Below are 16684 nucleotides of genomic sequence, written 5' to 3'. Positions count from 1 at the left end.
ACGCAAATCTGCATAGCACTGCGCTAGATGCCATGGACCTGCTGATACTGTCAGCGGTATCCAAACCTGCTTGAAGGCATTCTCCCGAAGCCTCCTTACCATCCTTAATTATGCACAGGAAACCATCACGTTCCTCTCCTTCCGGGATGTGTTGAGCTGCCGCTGACATACAGTCCCACAGAGCATAATTGAATCTAGGCAGTGTACAAGATACATTGGTGGACTTTAGAGCCATGCTCCCTGATGTAAAGACTTTTTTCGACCATGTATCTATCTTCTTGTCATCCCTATCAGGGGGAATTGTAGGGTATGCAGCATTTTTTGTTGATGTGGCTGCCTGCACTACCAGACTCTCAGGAGGAGGTTGCTTACTCAAATACTCTGGATCAGAGGTACAGGGTCTGTATTTTGCCACATATTTTTTATTTACTGCTGGAATAGATTCCGGTCTTTCCCAGGCAGCATTTACTCTCCTTTGCAGGGCAATATGAAAGGGAAGTATGGGATCTGGTTGAGGACCTCCTGACAAAATATCTGTCATATCATCATCCTGGTATACAGGTGAATTCCTAACCCATCCCATAAACTCTGTTACTTTATTCATAAGTTTTCTGTAACCCAAATCAGCATGTTCTGCTGGATCTGGTCTTTCAAATTCATATTCAGGGGACATATCTAGTCCACTTGCAGACTGTAAACATTCATACAAGTCCTGCATTTTTGATTGAGGATGGATTAATTCCTCAGGAACTTCTCTTGTACCATATTTTACTCCTGCTGATGAAACTTCAGGCTCATCTTCTTCATCCTCCTCATTTTCTGAGGACATTTCTCCATACACGGCTGACATAGTTTGGAAAAAATCATGTCTGCTTTCTGGGTGAAATACTTTTTCAGGAATAGGTTTCAACCCTGTAACTGGTGTCGACGTCGACAGAAGTGTCGATGGCGTCAAAGTCGTGGCCGTTACCTTGGATGTTATCGAGGTATCCTTCGATGTTTTCAAAGGCACTACGAATGCTGTCGAAGGAATCTTCGAGGTAGTCGACGCCGTCGAAGAAGTCGTCGAGGTTGTCAATAAAGCACTCGATGTAACTTTTTTCGGCTGGGTCGTCGACCCCTTATACTTGACAGCCTTCGACAGAGGCTTCGAAGATGTTTTCGTCGAGGTTTTTAATGTCGTATCAACGTCTAAAGTCTTTTTCTTAAGGTCTGCTTTTTTAGGTGTCTGGGAAGAGTCTCTAGAAGACACCCTCAACAGTTTGTCGGATTTTCTAGTTTTAGACCTTCCTCTGTCACTTTTGCCTTCCTCTGTCACTTTTGTGAGTAGAAGCATGACCTTCAACAGACATTTTTGAGGGGGTCTGGACCGCGTTCTCAAAATTTTTTATTATCTATTCTCTAAATGCTTCCCACTTTTTAGGGGAGTCATGTTTAGTTGGACAAGTAATAACTTCCTCCTAAGTCGAGGAAGAAAAAGAAGAGGGCGATCAGTGTCTTCTCTTCTTCGTCTTTTTGGACGGAGAAGAAGGACATCCTTGATCTACTCCTCGATGTGGATTTTTTATGGCGTTTCGCCGAAGACTCAGCCGAGTCCTTCTTCCCTCTCGAAGAAAACTTTGAGGATTCCTCCCCCACCGCCAGTTTACCTCATCTTTCTTTCAAGACCTTGTGGGTCATAGATTGACACGAACTGCAGTCGTTGATCTAATGTTCGGACCCGAGGCACCAGAGGCAGTTACGATGAGGGTCAGTCAGCGACATTTTTCTTCCACACCTTAGACATTTCTTAAACCCCGTTTTCGGAGTGGACGGGTTCGAGGAAGACGACATAATTTGCTGTGACTGAAGCGCCATTTTATTTCGATCCGAAGCAAAGCTAACCGAAAAAGGGAACTGAAGCCAACGGGCACGCTCGAGGCATTTATACAACGGATGACGTCGGTGCTCGACAGATGCCGCCGAGGGACATAGACGCCGTCGCCTCGAGTGGAGCGCCTTCTAGTGGAGAGAGAAAAAAATTTCCGAAGCAGAAAAGCTGAAGGTAAGGATATATCTAAGATGAGGAATACGAAGACAGTTACGATGAGGGTCGGTCAGCAACATTTTTCTTCCGCACCTTAGACATTTCTTAAACCCCGTTTTCAGAGTGGACGGGTTCAAGGAAGACGACATAATTTGCTGTGACTGAAACGCTGTTTTATTTCGATCCGAAGGGAAAGCTATCAGAAAAACGGAACTGAGGCTAACAGGCGCGGCTCGAGCCATTTATACTGCAGATGACGTTGATGCTCGACGGATATCGCCGAGGGACATTGACGTTGCGGACTCGAACAGAGCGTCTTCTGGTGGAGTACCTTTTTTTCCGAAGCAGCAAAGCTGAAGGTAAGGAAAAATCTAAGATGAGGAATACGTGGGAGGACACAATCCATTCAAAAGTGTGCTTGGCACACTTTTAGTCTGGTGTACGTGCTATTTTCCCCTCTGCATGGCCTAGACGTGCCTCCAGGTCGGGCATGGCCATAGGAGTGCATTGGGCTGCACGTGCAGCATCTTCTGGGAGTGGCAGGGTGAGGCCACAAGTCAGAACAAATGGACGTGGCTGGGACCAGGCTATTTAAGCCTGCCCCGCCCACATGCAAGTGCTTTGCATTAGTCTGCTTATAGCACATCTTACCCGATTCCAGCAATAACCATCGCCTGACGTGCATCTTACCTGATTCCAGCAAAAACCATCACCTGAAGAGCATCCTTATCTGATTCCAGCAGCAACTGCAGTCGGAGCGCATCCTTACCTGATTCCAGCAGCAACCGCAGTTGTTAGGGAGAATTCTCTGTTAAGGCTAATTTCCCAAACCTAGTGAGTCCCCCAGCAGCTTTGCTGGATTTTTGGGGTTTAATTTTTTTCTCCTGCTAAGAGTGAGACTCTTGTTCTCCCACTCTTAAACATGATTTGAGATATCCTTTGACTTTGTAATGTGTTTTATGGGATATGGGGTCTTTTACTCCATAGGGTTTCATGTGGTTTTTGGTAAGTGTGTTACACAGCACCCTCAGTGCAGTAACACAGGGGTGTCATAGTGACCCCCAAACATAGACTCCATACCCTGGGACTTACTACTGTCTCCCAGGGCATGTAAAGTCACCATTGACTTTACTAGTCTTAAATTGTGAACAGAACCAGTACAAACCATCATATTGTGGAAGTACTGGTATGGGGTAATTAGATTGCCCCTGGGTCTGTTTTTCGAGGGGGCACTGTGCAGTCCCCCCTCGTCGGGTTTCTGGCTGGTGGCAGTGGTTACCACGCGAAATATTCCACCAGAATATTTCCTATGGGATTTTCCCATTCATTTTAAATGCACCACTTTTTTGGTGCAATGTTAAAGATACCGCCGGGTTATTTAATATTTATTCCCCGGTTGGGTCTTTTTGCCAGGACTCAGTTTTAAAATGGCGTTTGTGTTCGCCTCTCTAACTCCAACCCAAGTCGAGCCCTTTTTGTTCCCCTTTTTTGGCGGGCTTCTGCACAGAAGCCTCCAAAAGTGGTGCCATTCTGTCTGGGTCTACAGGATGTGTGGGAGGGGGGTTTAGGCACCCTGGACTGAGTTGCCTCGGCAACTCAAGTCGCACTCGTGTGATTTGCCCAGTGGTGAGCCGCCCGGCTCACCACTTAGCATGTCTGAGTGACAGCTAGGACTGATGAATGGGGGTTTTCTGCATGAAAGCAGGGCTATGGGGACTGGAACTTCAGAAGTCGCCACAGGACCAAAGAATCCGAAGAGGGAGAAGCTGAGCCAACCTGCAACGACGACACCACCGGTGGAGCCCTGCTGAACCGTCTCACCACTTCCCAACGACAGAGAAGATCTTCATCCCGGAGAGTCTTCTTCCTCTGAACTGGTGGGGATAGCCAGTTCGCCATCTTTTCGCCTTCCTGGATCGTCTCGTGGTCGAATCGCCCGTGCCTAGCACCCCAGCGGCCGGATAGCCACGCTTCACCACTACCACAAATAAAAGGGTAGTACCTTTTAATCGGGAAACTCTGCAGCTGGTTTCTTCCCTGGCAGTGCAACGACCTCCAGCTTTCCTCCACGTCGAGATCTTCTCTTCCCATGGACGAGGCACCGACTTGCACCCACTGCCAGGAACAACTGCCCCCGCTGGAGCTTTCTCACCATTTCAGGTACTGTGTCCCACCTGGTCTCCCTTGCATCAGGCTGTTCAAGGTGTCCCGTAAATCCTTCACTCTCTATCCTGGGGTGACTTGGGACCTGCTAACTAATCTTTCTTGAACTGATCCAACCCTTTTTGAACTATCTGCAAAGACTTTTTAAAGTATTATTCAACTGTGTGATCTTGGACACATTCCGCCTTGCTCTCTCCAAGAGTGGGCCTGGCCTATGAACTTTCTTGCTCTAACAGTAGACTGTCTTTTTCTGACTTGCTGTGGTTCTTTTAAAAAGTGCTGGTATTGTGCTGTCCTAATTCTACCTTTTCCCGTCCTTTTTAACATTGGAGTGCCATCTTAGGTTAAGCGCTCACCTCTGTCTGCAAATAAGTGGTGTTTTAACTAATACTTGTTCAATAAGTAATCAGGGATGTATATATATTGATAGTGGCTGTGTTTGAACTTGCTTGCCATATTAGTGTTAGTGTATTTTATAAGTGTGTTTTTAAATAAATAATTATATACTTGTATACCCAAGCTCTGGTCAGTGTTTGCTTGTGCTACTGTATCTCTGTACCTATTTTGTATACTCTATATACTGTCTAGCTCTTCTTGAGAGAAGTCTGGCTGCTCAGCCACAGCTACCAGGTAAATCTGGGTGGTACAGACTGCTACCAATTGGGTTTACTGCCAACACCTGTAGTCCTAAGCCTTTTGCAGTGGTCCCTAAGGGAACTGCACAGGTTTCTGCCTAACAGCAGTCAGAGCGCATCTTTACATGAATCCAGCAGCAACCGTAGTAGGAGCGCAGTCGTACCCGATTCCAGCAGCAACTGCAGTCGGAGCGCATCCTTACCTGATCCCGGCTCCCAGCCTCAACACTTACTCGGGAGTCCATCTTCGGACAGCATCCTCGCGGATCCAGTCATCCTTCAACCACTGGCAGATCTTCGGATAACAGCATTCCAGTCGGACTTCGCCAGGCCATCCCGGCAAGAGAAAAGGACAAACAAGGTTAGAAAAACTATAAAGACATTACACTAAGGTTGCACGCAAACCAATCCTTGCGCTTAACCTAAGAACCAAACTTACCACCTACTAAGACATCGTGAACTCCCCTGTGCTCCACTGGGGCTCGCTTCTTGCACCGCAATTCTGCTGGGCCCAACATCACCTATTAGGGAGAAGGAAAGACATTGCAAGAGATACAGACAATCAAGGAAAAAGACATTACAAAAGAATACGGACAATCATTATCGAAGGATACTTACCTTTGAAGTGGTTCAGCCACAGCCCGTCTGGGCTGCCACGCACATGGACCAGTGAAGAAAATAGGTCTATCTAAAAGTGCCCCTGCAGTGAGAAGCAGGACGGAGAGCTCGCCATCATAATTAAACAGGTGAGACTATATGACCCAGGGGAGCCAGTTCCAGGGAGGACTGCAACCTTGCCCCAATGCGCCTGCAGAGACCAGGTGAGCGTAACACTAACAAAAGGAATCCATCCCTCACACTTATACATACAATAAAACAAATGAAAGGAATATATGGCAATTCACAATAGAACAAAATCAAAGTTATGTCAAACATATACTCAATAACTGTTTCTCTTTGTGACCTGGGTAATGTTCCCTTCCCCAGATACAAAGTAGGAATTTGTATCCACAATTCAAATAGGAACGTTCTGTTTTAAATCAAAGTTCTGCCAACAATATTCTTCTTGCTCAACAACATCTCTAAATGGAGCTTCCCAACACTTCCAACAGAAATAGCAAGTTCAATACAACTTCTCCATGATCAAAACACTTCCACGGTTCCTTAAATTGCAATAGAAATGATGTGTCAGGATGATTCAACAATGATTAATATCATGTAATGGCATTGCCACTACTTCTTCTCCACAGTCTTTAACCTCACCACAGTATTTCAATATCTTTTAGCTGGTCCACTCATCTGCCAGGTTTACCACTGAAAGGTCCCTACCCAGGTATACTTGCCTGGCAGGACCAAAGAAACTACTACTATTACTGCAAGTACGTCTGGGGTCAAGCTTGCTTTCAACCCCTTTGTAAAGTCTTTGACTTCCAACAACTTCAATTATAAACACTTCTTCAGAGAAGATATGAACCGCATTGGTGCTGTTTATGGCACACACAACACAGACTTAGCTCCTCCCCTCCTGCATACTGACTATCAGGAGAGCAGATCTTCTGCCACACCAAAGTCTTTTGATTTTCACAACATCATTATCAACAACTTCAATTTGGGATACTTCTTCTAGGAAAACTGAAAACACATAGATTTTGTTTGTTCCCCTTTGAGACGGCCACCTGTAGGGCAGATTACGCTTTGCTCCTCTTGCATACCGACTATCGGGAGAGCAGCTCCTCTGACACTTTTGTTTTCCCACTCCTGCATCAACTAAACACAGAGAATGTGTTTAGTTGATGCAGGAGTGGGAAAACATTCGAATTGTCTGAACCAAAGAGGAGCAATTAACAGTCTTGCTCCTCTTTGGTTCAGACAATTCAATACTATTCCATAGAATTTGTATATAGGCCTCAGAGCGCTCACAAAATCATACAACAAAGAACATGAAAAGGCATGGGCATCAATGAGAGTCACTAATCATCAGCTCTTTTGCCAAAAAGAAATGTTTTCAAACTTATTTTTTAATTGTGCTATTGATGGAAAAAGAGGCAGGGCATTCCAAGTAATGGGGGCTCATGAATCAAAGCTGGACTCTCCAATTCTCTTCAAGGAGATGCAAGGTTGAGCCAAAAAAGTATATTTGTTTGAATGCAAGGTGCGCCCAATAGGTGCTCTCTTGATTCTCTTGAATGCTTGTTTGCACCTTTTTCAACTATTGTCTCTTCCTCGCTGACAATAGTTCACAATTGTTCTGCTTCTTAATTGCCCTTTTTTGGTTGTGGCAATATTGGTTGTTGTTAATAACTCTTACTATTGCACTCTCTTGGCTTTGGCAATGCTGGTTTATGTCACCTTTTGAATTACAATCGACCCCAATGTTCTTATTCAGCCACTTTATCTGGTAACCATCAGTTTGGTATGCAAAGTTATTCCCAGTCTGCCTTTTCCACTTCTTTACATTAGTTTGGTATTCGAAATTGTATCCACAGGCTAGCGGGCGACTACGGAGTGTTCCGGGGTCACATTCAACTAGTGAACTCACCGGGTGCTGCACACGTGTCTGCTTGCTCCGCCGCCTGTGTGTTTTCTGCTTTCTCGGCTTCCCGCTACAAGGTAGGTTGCAGCCTTCTGCTACCTGTGCCCCCGCGCGCAGGTTGGGAGAGGAGCGCTCCTTGCTCCAGAAGCACTCTGATGCTGGTCTGCCAGTGAAGCACACTTCAATTTGGGAAAATCATTCTTCTCGCCTTGTATCCTCTGCACCTGAGATTCTCTGGGGAAAGCCTTCTGCAATAATGCTCCCTGCCAGCCAATCGCTATATACAAGGTGCTTAAGGGTAGAGACCCTTGCGAAACAGGCATCTGCTTCCCAGTCAACAGCGGCTCCGATATCTGTTATCCCTCAGCTTCTGCGGCTACTGCAACATGGAGTCACTCTACCCTCTGCTTCTTTGCCTGCACCTGAGGGGGTCCTTAATACTCCCTAATACCTCTCGGGCGTGGGCCACTGAACTCTTTAGACTGCCCTTTGCAGTCTAATGCATCAATCTCCCTCTTCCTCGTCCCAGTAGTTCGGGCATTGGGGGACTTGAAGTCCCCAATGTTAGAATTAGCTATTTCTCTCCATTCATTAGGTTTACATGGATTTGCTTCACCACTTTTATTAACCCAGTTTTCATGAGGAAATTTAAAATGAGTCAATGATGGTTTTGGAATAAAAAAAGCGCTAGTTTGATCAGAACCTAGGATGGTAATGTTCAGTTCTCCACACCCTACTTCCTCTTGTTGGCTACCATTCTCTTCTCACCATTATAGATGTAGGCAACTTTATGAGGGGGAGCTTTATGTCTGATACATATGTGATTGGGAGAGGTTTCACAAACCCCAGGATGAATATCTTTAGAACAAGAAATCTCACTCCGACAACAAGCTATTACATATTCTTGTATCACCGACATCTCTTTGTCTAAGGGAGACAAATACTGTATCTCACCCAACAGAGTCCTCGTATTCCTCTGGGGACCTTCCCGTTCCAGGCGATCCTCCAAGGTAATACCAGGTAATACCAGGTAATACCACCCTGAGGGTTAGGATAAGGAAGAATCTGAATTGCCCTGGCCACCTGGGAAGAGACTTTAGGTAGGGTTTTTGTGAGGACTCCATAGGATTTGTCACATGACACTCATGGTGACTAAGTAAACACAGCTCCTGTTAATGCAGGACAGCAGCAATTGGAAGAGGACAGGTCTTATGCCCCAAGTCGACAGCCTGCAGAGTTTCAAGGTGCAACTCGAAATAGTGATCGATGCACAGGAGATGCCATGAACACTTCTGAAGGCAGGATCTTTGTGCAGGGGTCAAGACTGGTTGGTCCCACCACCCCAAGGGTCGACACACTAATGAGGGTCTTTCATGTATTGATGCAGAGAGGTAGGGCTTCACCAAGACTTGACTGGGGGGGAAAACATGTTATCTTCAGCAGCAGTCTTCGAGTCGTCAGCAGGCTTGTTACTCTTTGTAGTGGTCTTGGCTCCAAATGATGATCAGGGTAACCCGTGTACGAAAACAAGTAATGGAACTATGTTCCCTGCTGGCCTGCACTTATTATGCACCAGATGCCCACAAACTCCATCGCTGTGCCACTACCACGCGCAATCCAAACCCGCAAACAAACACGTTTAAGGGAACGTTCAGTGTAGTGCACAGAAGTGCAAGTTTCAACTTCTTAAAACGAAGCCATTACGAAACAGTTTCTTTTAAAGATAAAAGTATATGAACAGTAAAACATAATTTTAAAAAAGTAGAGGCGCACTGCTCCCAACCACCCCCGCCCACTTTGACCACTGAGCGGAACGACTACAAGACTCCACCTTTTACCCCAAATTTGAGCTGCAGGCTACCCAAGCTCACCATGGCAAACACCAGCACCATTCAAACTGGCACAGGCTGTACAATCAAGGACAGCTTCTTGACTCATATCTGCTCAGCAATGGGCATCCTCTGGGTTGGGATGTGGATTGGTATAAGACGGTACCAACCCCCACATCTAGGGAGGATGCACACCCTGCACCTTTTCCTGAGAAACTGAAGCCTAAGCTTACCATATGTGGTGTTTTCTGAACTGAGAAAGCAGGACGAAGGCCAAAGGACAAGATGGCCAAAGGAAAGGGGAAACGCATGTGTCACAGCCCTTTTGAGTATATGGTACTTAAAATGGGATTATGTGGAAAAAAGCATAAAAGTGCCCCTAAAATGCAACCAAAAGTATTACTAAGAAAAATGAAAAGGGATACAAAGTACCCCTGGAACATTTAACTAAGGTGATGACTGCTAAATTAAAACAACAAAGGAATCTCGGAAAGGGTAAAGGGTCCCCCTGCACCGTTAGCCATATGGGCTGGCAAGTGCCTCTAAAAGACTTGGGTGAAGTAAAGAAAGTAAAGCAAAAAGGCTTTACCTACCTCCAAAGGTCAGGACAGGGTTTCGACTATGACCAAAAGCTGGTGGGTAGCATTGAGGTCTACTGAAGGAAAACTACAAAAAGAACATCCTTCCTTCGATGCATGGGGCTCTATGCGGATAGCGTTTGGAACACAATGTAACCCAGGAGGGCAGATGGATTGTGCTTCATCTACAAAAGGAAACAAAGCCCAACAGTAGACTAGTTCTCTTTACCCACCATGCCAAAAGTCAAAATACATTTCTTCATACTACATCATCATACTGTCAAATGTCTCAACACAAAAAAATAGTGCAACATTCTAGTCATATTACTATGGATCAGACATATCGTTGCTGAATTCGGGAGTCTGCAACATTTGGGTAGTCTGAATGTTTGAACACCATCAACCTAAGCCCTATCCAGCATAGTAAAAGGTAAGGGATCCTGGGGATTGTAGACAAACACATCATGCAGACCCTTGCCCCATGCATTTGTGTTTGATGGATTCTATGCAAACCAAGACACAATTGACTACTTCCCACCATCTGTAAACTATGGAAAGCTACAGTACAGAAAACATGGTATTGTATTCACATAGTTGCCAATGCATACCTGTGTGCCTGCTCCCTAGATGTAAGAAGCTCATGAAGCTGCTGTACCTTCTCTTTCTGTTGACGGACAGACACTCTAAGTAAATCAACTTCCCGGTGAGCAGCTGTGGTTTTAAGTTCAGCCTCATGGATTTGTTTCATCTATAAGAAATAGGCGCATGGGGAATTAAAAACAATTAAGCACATTTTCTTTAAAGCGAGTGTGGTAGCTTTTTCAAAGTATCTTTCAGTTACTAGCTACTATACTGTGATAAAACATGTCTCTTCTTGACAAAATAATAAAACTGCACCAGTGACGCAGAATCCCTTCACACAGAAAGCTCCATGGAAAAGATGATTTTTGACATTTGTTTAAGATGCACTGAAACCTAGTCAAAGAAAATAAATGTGCAAGCCTTTAACGGTAAAGGTCACCGAACAATGAAAGCTCAGTTGTGGCAGTGTGAAAACTACATTTGAATAATTCGATTTTAAATATTAAAAAGCATGGAACTAATAACTAAAAAACTAACAAACGCACTGCAAAAATCTTGATTGGAAGCAGCAGAAAATACAGATATTTATATGAGGCAAGGAACTGCCTCACATTTAAGGTAACATGTGACAAGCAAATTCAAAATCCCTGTAGAGGTTAAAGGGGCCTGGAAACAGGTAGAGAGCTGCGACTGGTTGAAACATATTGGATAATGTTTGTGGATATAATTTATCCCATCAGAATGAAGAAACATAAGTATTAAAACATGACAGGGAGCCCTTCGAGGAGTGGAGAAGAACAAGTTACTTACCAACTGTAACGTTCTTTCGATTGGATGCTCCTCCGACGTATTCCTCATCTTAGAAATATCCTTACCTTCAGCTTTGCTGCTTTGGAAAAAAAAGAATATCCACCAGAGGGCGCTCTGCGTCGATGTCCCTCAGCGGTATCTGTTGAGCGTCAACGTCATCCACAGTATAAATGGCTCGAGCCGCGCCCGTTGGCCTCAGTTCTGTTTTTTCATATATTGTAGTCAATGATTATCAGATAAGGCATGTCCCTTTGACCAAAAGCTTTAAAGGAACTTTGAGTGTAAAACACAAACTGTACTGTGGAGTTGGCTGGGAGGGTTGATGAGGAATGCGTGGGAGGAACATCAAATTGAAAGAATGTTACAGTTGGTAAGTAACTTATTCTTTGAATGGATTGTGTCCTCCCACGTATTCCTCATCTTAGATAGGCTCCCAAAGCAGTTTTAATAGGAGGGAGTACCATGAATATTAATAATATACAGAATGAAGTACTGATTTTGCAAAGAGACCTCCCTGTGAAGAAGTTGAGTCAAGGGAGTAGTGTTTTACAAATGTGTGCATGGATGACCATGTGGCTGCTGCACATATATCTTATATCGGGACACCTCTGTGAAGAGCTGTTGAAGTCGCCATGCCCCTGGTTGAATGAGCTCTCAGCCCATCTGGAGGATCTTTCCCAGCCAATCTATAACATTCAGTTATAGCTAAAATGATCCATCTGGACAATGTTTGTTTTGTCACTGCCAGCCCTAATTTACGGCCAGTATATCCCACAAAAAGCTGGTCACACTGACGAAATGTATCCATTCTCGATATATAGAAACTAAGAGCTCTCCTAGGGTCTACTAATCTGTGTAATTCTTCCTCCTTACTTGCTTGAGGAGGATAAAATGCAGGTAATGTTATCCTTTGTGACAGGTGAAAATCTGAAACAGTTTTCGGTAGAAAAGAGGGTTTAACCTTTAGAATAACTTTATCTTTGTGAAAGATGGTGTGAGGAAGTTTGCTAGAAAGTGCCTGCAACTCACTCACCCTGTGGGCTGAAGTAATTGCCACAAGTAGTATAATTTTTAGAGTTAGGAGCCTTAACGGGCAAGAATGTAATGGCTCAAATGGAATACAAGTGAGAAATTTTAACACTAAATTTAGATCCCACACAGGTACTTGAAAGGGTATAGGAGGAAACACATTAGTAAGCCCTTTTAAGAATTGTACAATTAAGGGCATCTTGAAATAAGATTCCATCTCTGAGGAGCACTTAAAAATGTATAGCGCTGCCAAATAACCCTTAATCGTGCCAACTTGGAGCCCCAAATTGGCCAAATGTAAGAGAAAAGACAACATTGTAGGAATATTACATTGAAAAGGGTCCACATTCTTATCTCTGCACCAGTTACTGAATTTGATCCAACAACACGGGTACAGAGATTTAGTTGCTGGCCTTCTGGCCGAAAGCAAAATCTCCATTACGTCATCCGGAAGGTCCCAATCCTTGTATTTTAGCCTGTCAGAAACCATGTATGAAGGCTGAGTGTCTTGACCTCTGAATGGAGAACGCGACCCTCTTCTCGCGGGAGAAGGTCCTCTCTTTGTGGAAGACGTATTGGAGGGCAGATGGACATGTCCAGAAGGTCCAGGTACCACGTTCTCCTGGCCCAATCCGGGGCAATTAGGATCATGGATTTCACAAACGTTCTCAACCTCCTGATTACTTGAGGAATCACAGGGCCTGGAGGAAACACGTACAGAAGTGGAAATTTCCAGTCCACCATGAACGCGTATCTGAGAGGTCCTCTTGGGGAAATTCCCTTGAGCAGCACAGTTCGCACTTCCGGGTTGGCACCGGTCGCGAACAGATCCACTTGCGGGGTTCCCCAAAGGTAGAAGATCTCAGGGCTTCCTGAGCTAGTTCCTATTCGTGGGATACTGTGCTCTGCCTGCTCAGAGCATCCACAGCGGTGTTCTGCTCTCCGGCTAGATGAATTGCTGTGAGAGATTCCTTCCTGTATTGCCGAGAACCAGAGCTGCATTGCTTCTCTGCACAGTGGTAGTGACCCTACTCCTCCTCTCTTGTTCAGATAGTACATGGCCACTGTTGTCAGTCATTATCAGGACGTTATTTCCCTGTACAGATGACAGGAAGGCCTTCAGCACTAGTCTGATTGCCCTTAGCTCCAAAGGATTGATGTGCAGTTTTACTCTGATGGAGACCAACGACCGCTGATTGTCAGTTTGTTGGTGTAGGCTTCCCACCCCGTGAGTGAGGCGTCCGTCACTACCGTTATCTCCGGCCATGGTTGCCAAAAAGATTCTCCTTTGAGGATATGTTCGATGCAAGCCCACCATCGCAGATCCTGTGCCACTCTGGTCGGGACTTGCAAAATATCTGACATTGCCCCTGAAAACTGGGACCATTGAGTCCTGAGGGCCCACTTTAGGGCGCTCATCCTCAATCTGTCCTCTGGCACCCGAAAAATGCAGGATGCCATAAAACAGATCAACCTTAGAAAATCAAAGGCCGGCAGATGCTGGGCATTCTGGAACTTTGTTACCATCTGCAGAATGTGGTGAGCTCTCTTCGGGAGGCGAGGCTTTGCCCGAGAAGGTATCCAGAACTGCTCCGATAAATTGGAGTTTTTGTGATGGTAGTATATTTGACTTCTTGAAATTCAGAGAGAGGTCCAGTCTGTGTAGGAAGTGGCAGGTCTTGCTTAGATGTTCCTGGGCTTGTTCTGGAGAACGTGCCCCGATTAACCAATCGTCCAGGTAGAGGTAAACGTGAATTCCCCCTCTCCTGAGACTCGCTGCCACTAACGCCACCAACTTGGTGAAAACTCTCGGGGCAGAGGTCTACCCTAATGGAAGAACACAAAACTGATCATAAGAGTTGCCAATCGCGAACCTCTGTGCTTGAGATGGATTGGCACATGAAAGTAAGCATCCTGAAGGTCCAATGATACCAACCAGTCCTGGAGTTGGAGAGCCTGAAGGATCTGAGAAATGGTAACCATCTTGAACTTGTCCTTCCTGAGGAACTTGTTCAAGTTTCTTAAGTCCAGGATGGGTCTCAATCCTCCGTCCTTCTTTGGGAGGAGAAAATATGGGGAGTACCAACCCTTGTGCCTCTCCGCTACAGGTACATGTTCTATTGCACCTTTCTCTAGCAGAGAAAACATTTCCTGCAACAGGAGCGGTTCTGGAATTTTGGCACAGTTGTATCCCAGATGGTGATTCTGAGGTTTCTTTTGAAAAGGAAGGCAGTAACCTTAGGATACTGTTTCCAGTGCCCAAGCATCTGAAGTAATGCCCCGCCATTCTTCCAGATGTTGAGAGATTCTGCCTCCCACCGGGGTCTTGTGGGGCAAAACCTCAGAGTGGCTTTGCAGCAGCTGCAGTAGCGGCTGATGGGACAGTTGCTGCTGCTGGGGCAGATCTAGCACCTTTTCCTGGCCCAGAGGAAATTTCCTTTGTCTTTTTTGACTGGCCTCTACCCTTCCTTTTCCAAATGAGGAATAAAATCGAAAGGGACGACCCCTCCAGGAAGATTAGCCTGTGTACGGGTGTTGTTGAGGTTGTCGAATTGTAACACTAAGACTTTGCTGCCGCTTTAGAGGTCTGCAGCTTCTCCAAACTTACATCCGCCTTGCTGCCGACCAACCTCAAACCGTCAAATGGCATATTGAGAAGTCTGGCCTGCACATCCGGTGCAAAACCTGACTTTCTCAGCCACACAAATCTGCGTAGCACCGTACTAGATGCCATGGACCTGCTGATACTGTCAGCAGTGTCCAAACATGATGGGAGGCATTTCCCCATAGCCTCATTTCCATCCTTAACTATGGCTAGGAAACCTTCCCGTTGCTCACCATCAGGGATATGTTCAGCTGCCGCTGTCATACAGTCCCACAGGGTGTATGTAAATCTTGCAAGGGTGCAAGTTACATTTTTAGATTTCAATGCCATGCTACCCGAAGAAAAAATCTTACAGGACCATGCGTCAATTTTTTTTATTATCCCGGTCTGGGGGAATTGTAGGGTATGCTGCATTCCTAGTAGACGTGGCTGTCTGAACCACTAGACTTTCAGGTGATGGATGTTTTCTTAAATATTCAGGGTCTGAAGAAGATGGCCTGTATTTAGATGTGAATTTTTTTATTCACTGCAGGAACTGGCTCAGCGTTTTCCCATGCAGCATTCACCTTCCTTTGCAAAGCTATGTGAAAAGGAAGTACTGGGTCTTGTTGAGGTCCTCCCGAAAGGATGTCTGTCATATCATCCTCTTGGTAAGCTGGGGAATTTCTGTTACTCTATTCATTAATCTCCTGTATCCTGCATCTGCATGATCAGCAGGGTCAGGTTTTTCAAATTCATACTCTGGAGATGTGTACAGCCCACTTGCAGTTTGCAAGCACCCATACAGGTCTGCCATTTTTGGATGAGGGTCAATTAACTCCACAGGTACTTCCCTTGTCCCAAACTTTATACCAGCGGGTGAAATATCCTCCTCCTCTGAGGATTTCTCCTCATAAACGGAGGACATGGATTTGAAAAAATCCTGCCTATTTTCCGGATGGAAAATCTTCTCCGGTGCATAGACCTTACCTTCGACACAGCAGTCGATTTAGTAATGGGAATAAACGAAGACGTCGACAATGGCGTCAACGTTAACAGTAAAGGCTTCGATACAGTCGAAGGAGCCTTCGATATCGTCAGAGTAGTTATTGACGCCGTTGAAGGAACCTTCGACACCATCGAAGAAGTACTCGACTTAAGAGTCTTCGAGTGGCTTGTCGACACCTTGGACTCAGACGTCTTCGAGAAAAGCTTTGAGGAAACCTTTGATGACGATTTTAATGGCGGATGAGTATCCAATGCCATTTTATCGAGTTTTGCCTCTGGTTTTTGCATTGGTAGGCGTTTCTTGTGAGGCGTCGGGGAGGATCCCCTCGACGATGCCTTCGATGATTTTTCATCAGATCTTTTTGTTTTAGATCTTCCTTTTAGCATGAGCAGGTGCATGGCTTTCAATAGACTTGTTTGAAGGGGTCTGGGCCGCATTCTCAAAGATTTTTAACACTGAGTTTCTGAAGGCCTCCCACTTCTTTGGAGAATCATGTTTGGAAGGGCAGGTGATAACCTCCACTGAAGACGTCGAAGAAGAGGAAGAGGGAGACCGGTGTTGCCTTTTCTTCGACTTTTTTGAAGAAGAAGTCTTCCTAGATCTACTCCTCGACCTTGATATCTTAGATTTATGACGTCTTTCACTAGACACAGCCGAGCCTTTCTTTCCTCCCAAAGAAGACTTTGAGAATTCTTCCCCCACTGCTAGTTTACCTCTACATTCCTTTATCGCTTTATCAGTCATTGACTGACAGGATCCACACTCGTCTATCCGATAGTCGGGCAGAGGCACCAGAGGCAATTTCAATGGGGATCTTTTATAGACATCTTCTTTTTGCATTTCTGACATTTCTTGAAGCCAGTTTTAGGCGTAGAAGGGTTCAATGACGAAGACCTATTATGAGAA

The 16684-nt window shown here is 45.2% G+C and overlaps 1 protein-coding gene across 3 annotated transcripts in view; it reads right to left on the bottom strand.

Moving 5' to 3' along the window:
* LRRCC1 (leucine rich repeat and coiled-coil centrosomal protein 1) overlaps positions 1 to 16684 on the bottom strand; it is a 1358299-nt gene that overhangs the window by 851907 nt on the left and 489708 nt on the right. For all 3 annotated transcript variants that reach the window (XR_011278636.1, XM_069621288.1, XM_069621287.1), the window contains exon 11: positions 10373 to 10512. Coding sequence is in view for 2 of the 3 variants with exons in the window: in XM_069621288.1 (XP_069477389.1) it covers positions 10373 to 10512 (140 nt within the window). In the remaining variant the exon portion in view is untranslated. The remainder of the gene's footprint in view (positions 1 to 10372; positions 10513 to 16684) is intronic.

The sequence above is a fragment of the Ambystoma mexicanum genome, chromosome 5q (genome assembly GCF_040938575.1).
Source record: "Ambystoma mexicanum isolate Mex_15411 chromosome 5q, UKY_AmexF1_1, whole genome shotgun sequence".
NCBI lineage: Eukaryota > Metazoa > Chordata > Amphibia > Caudata > Ambystomatidae > Ambystoma > Ambystoma mexicanum.
Note: the sequence above shows the minus strand (reverse complement) of the source record. Positions and strands in the feature narration are given on the sequence as shown.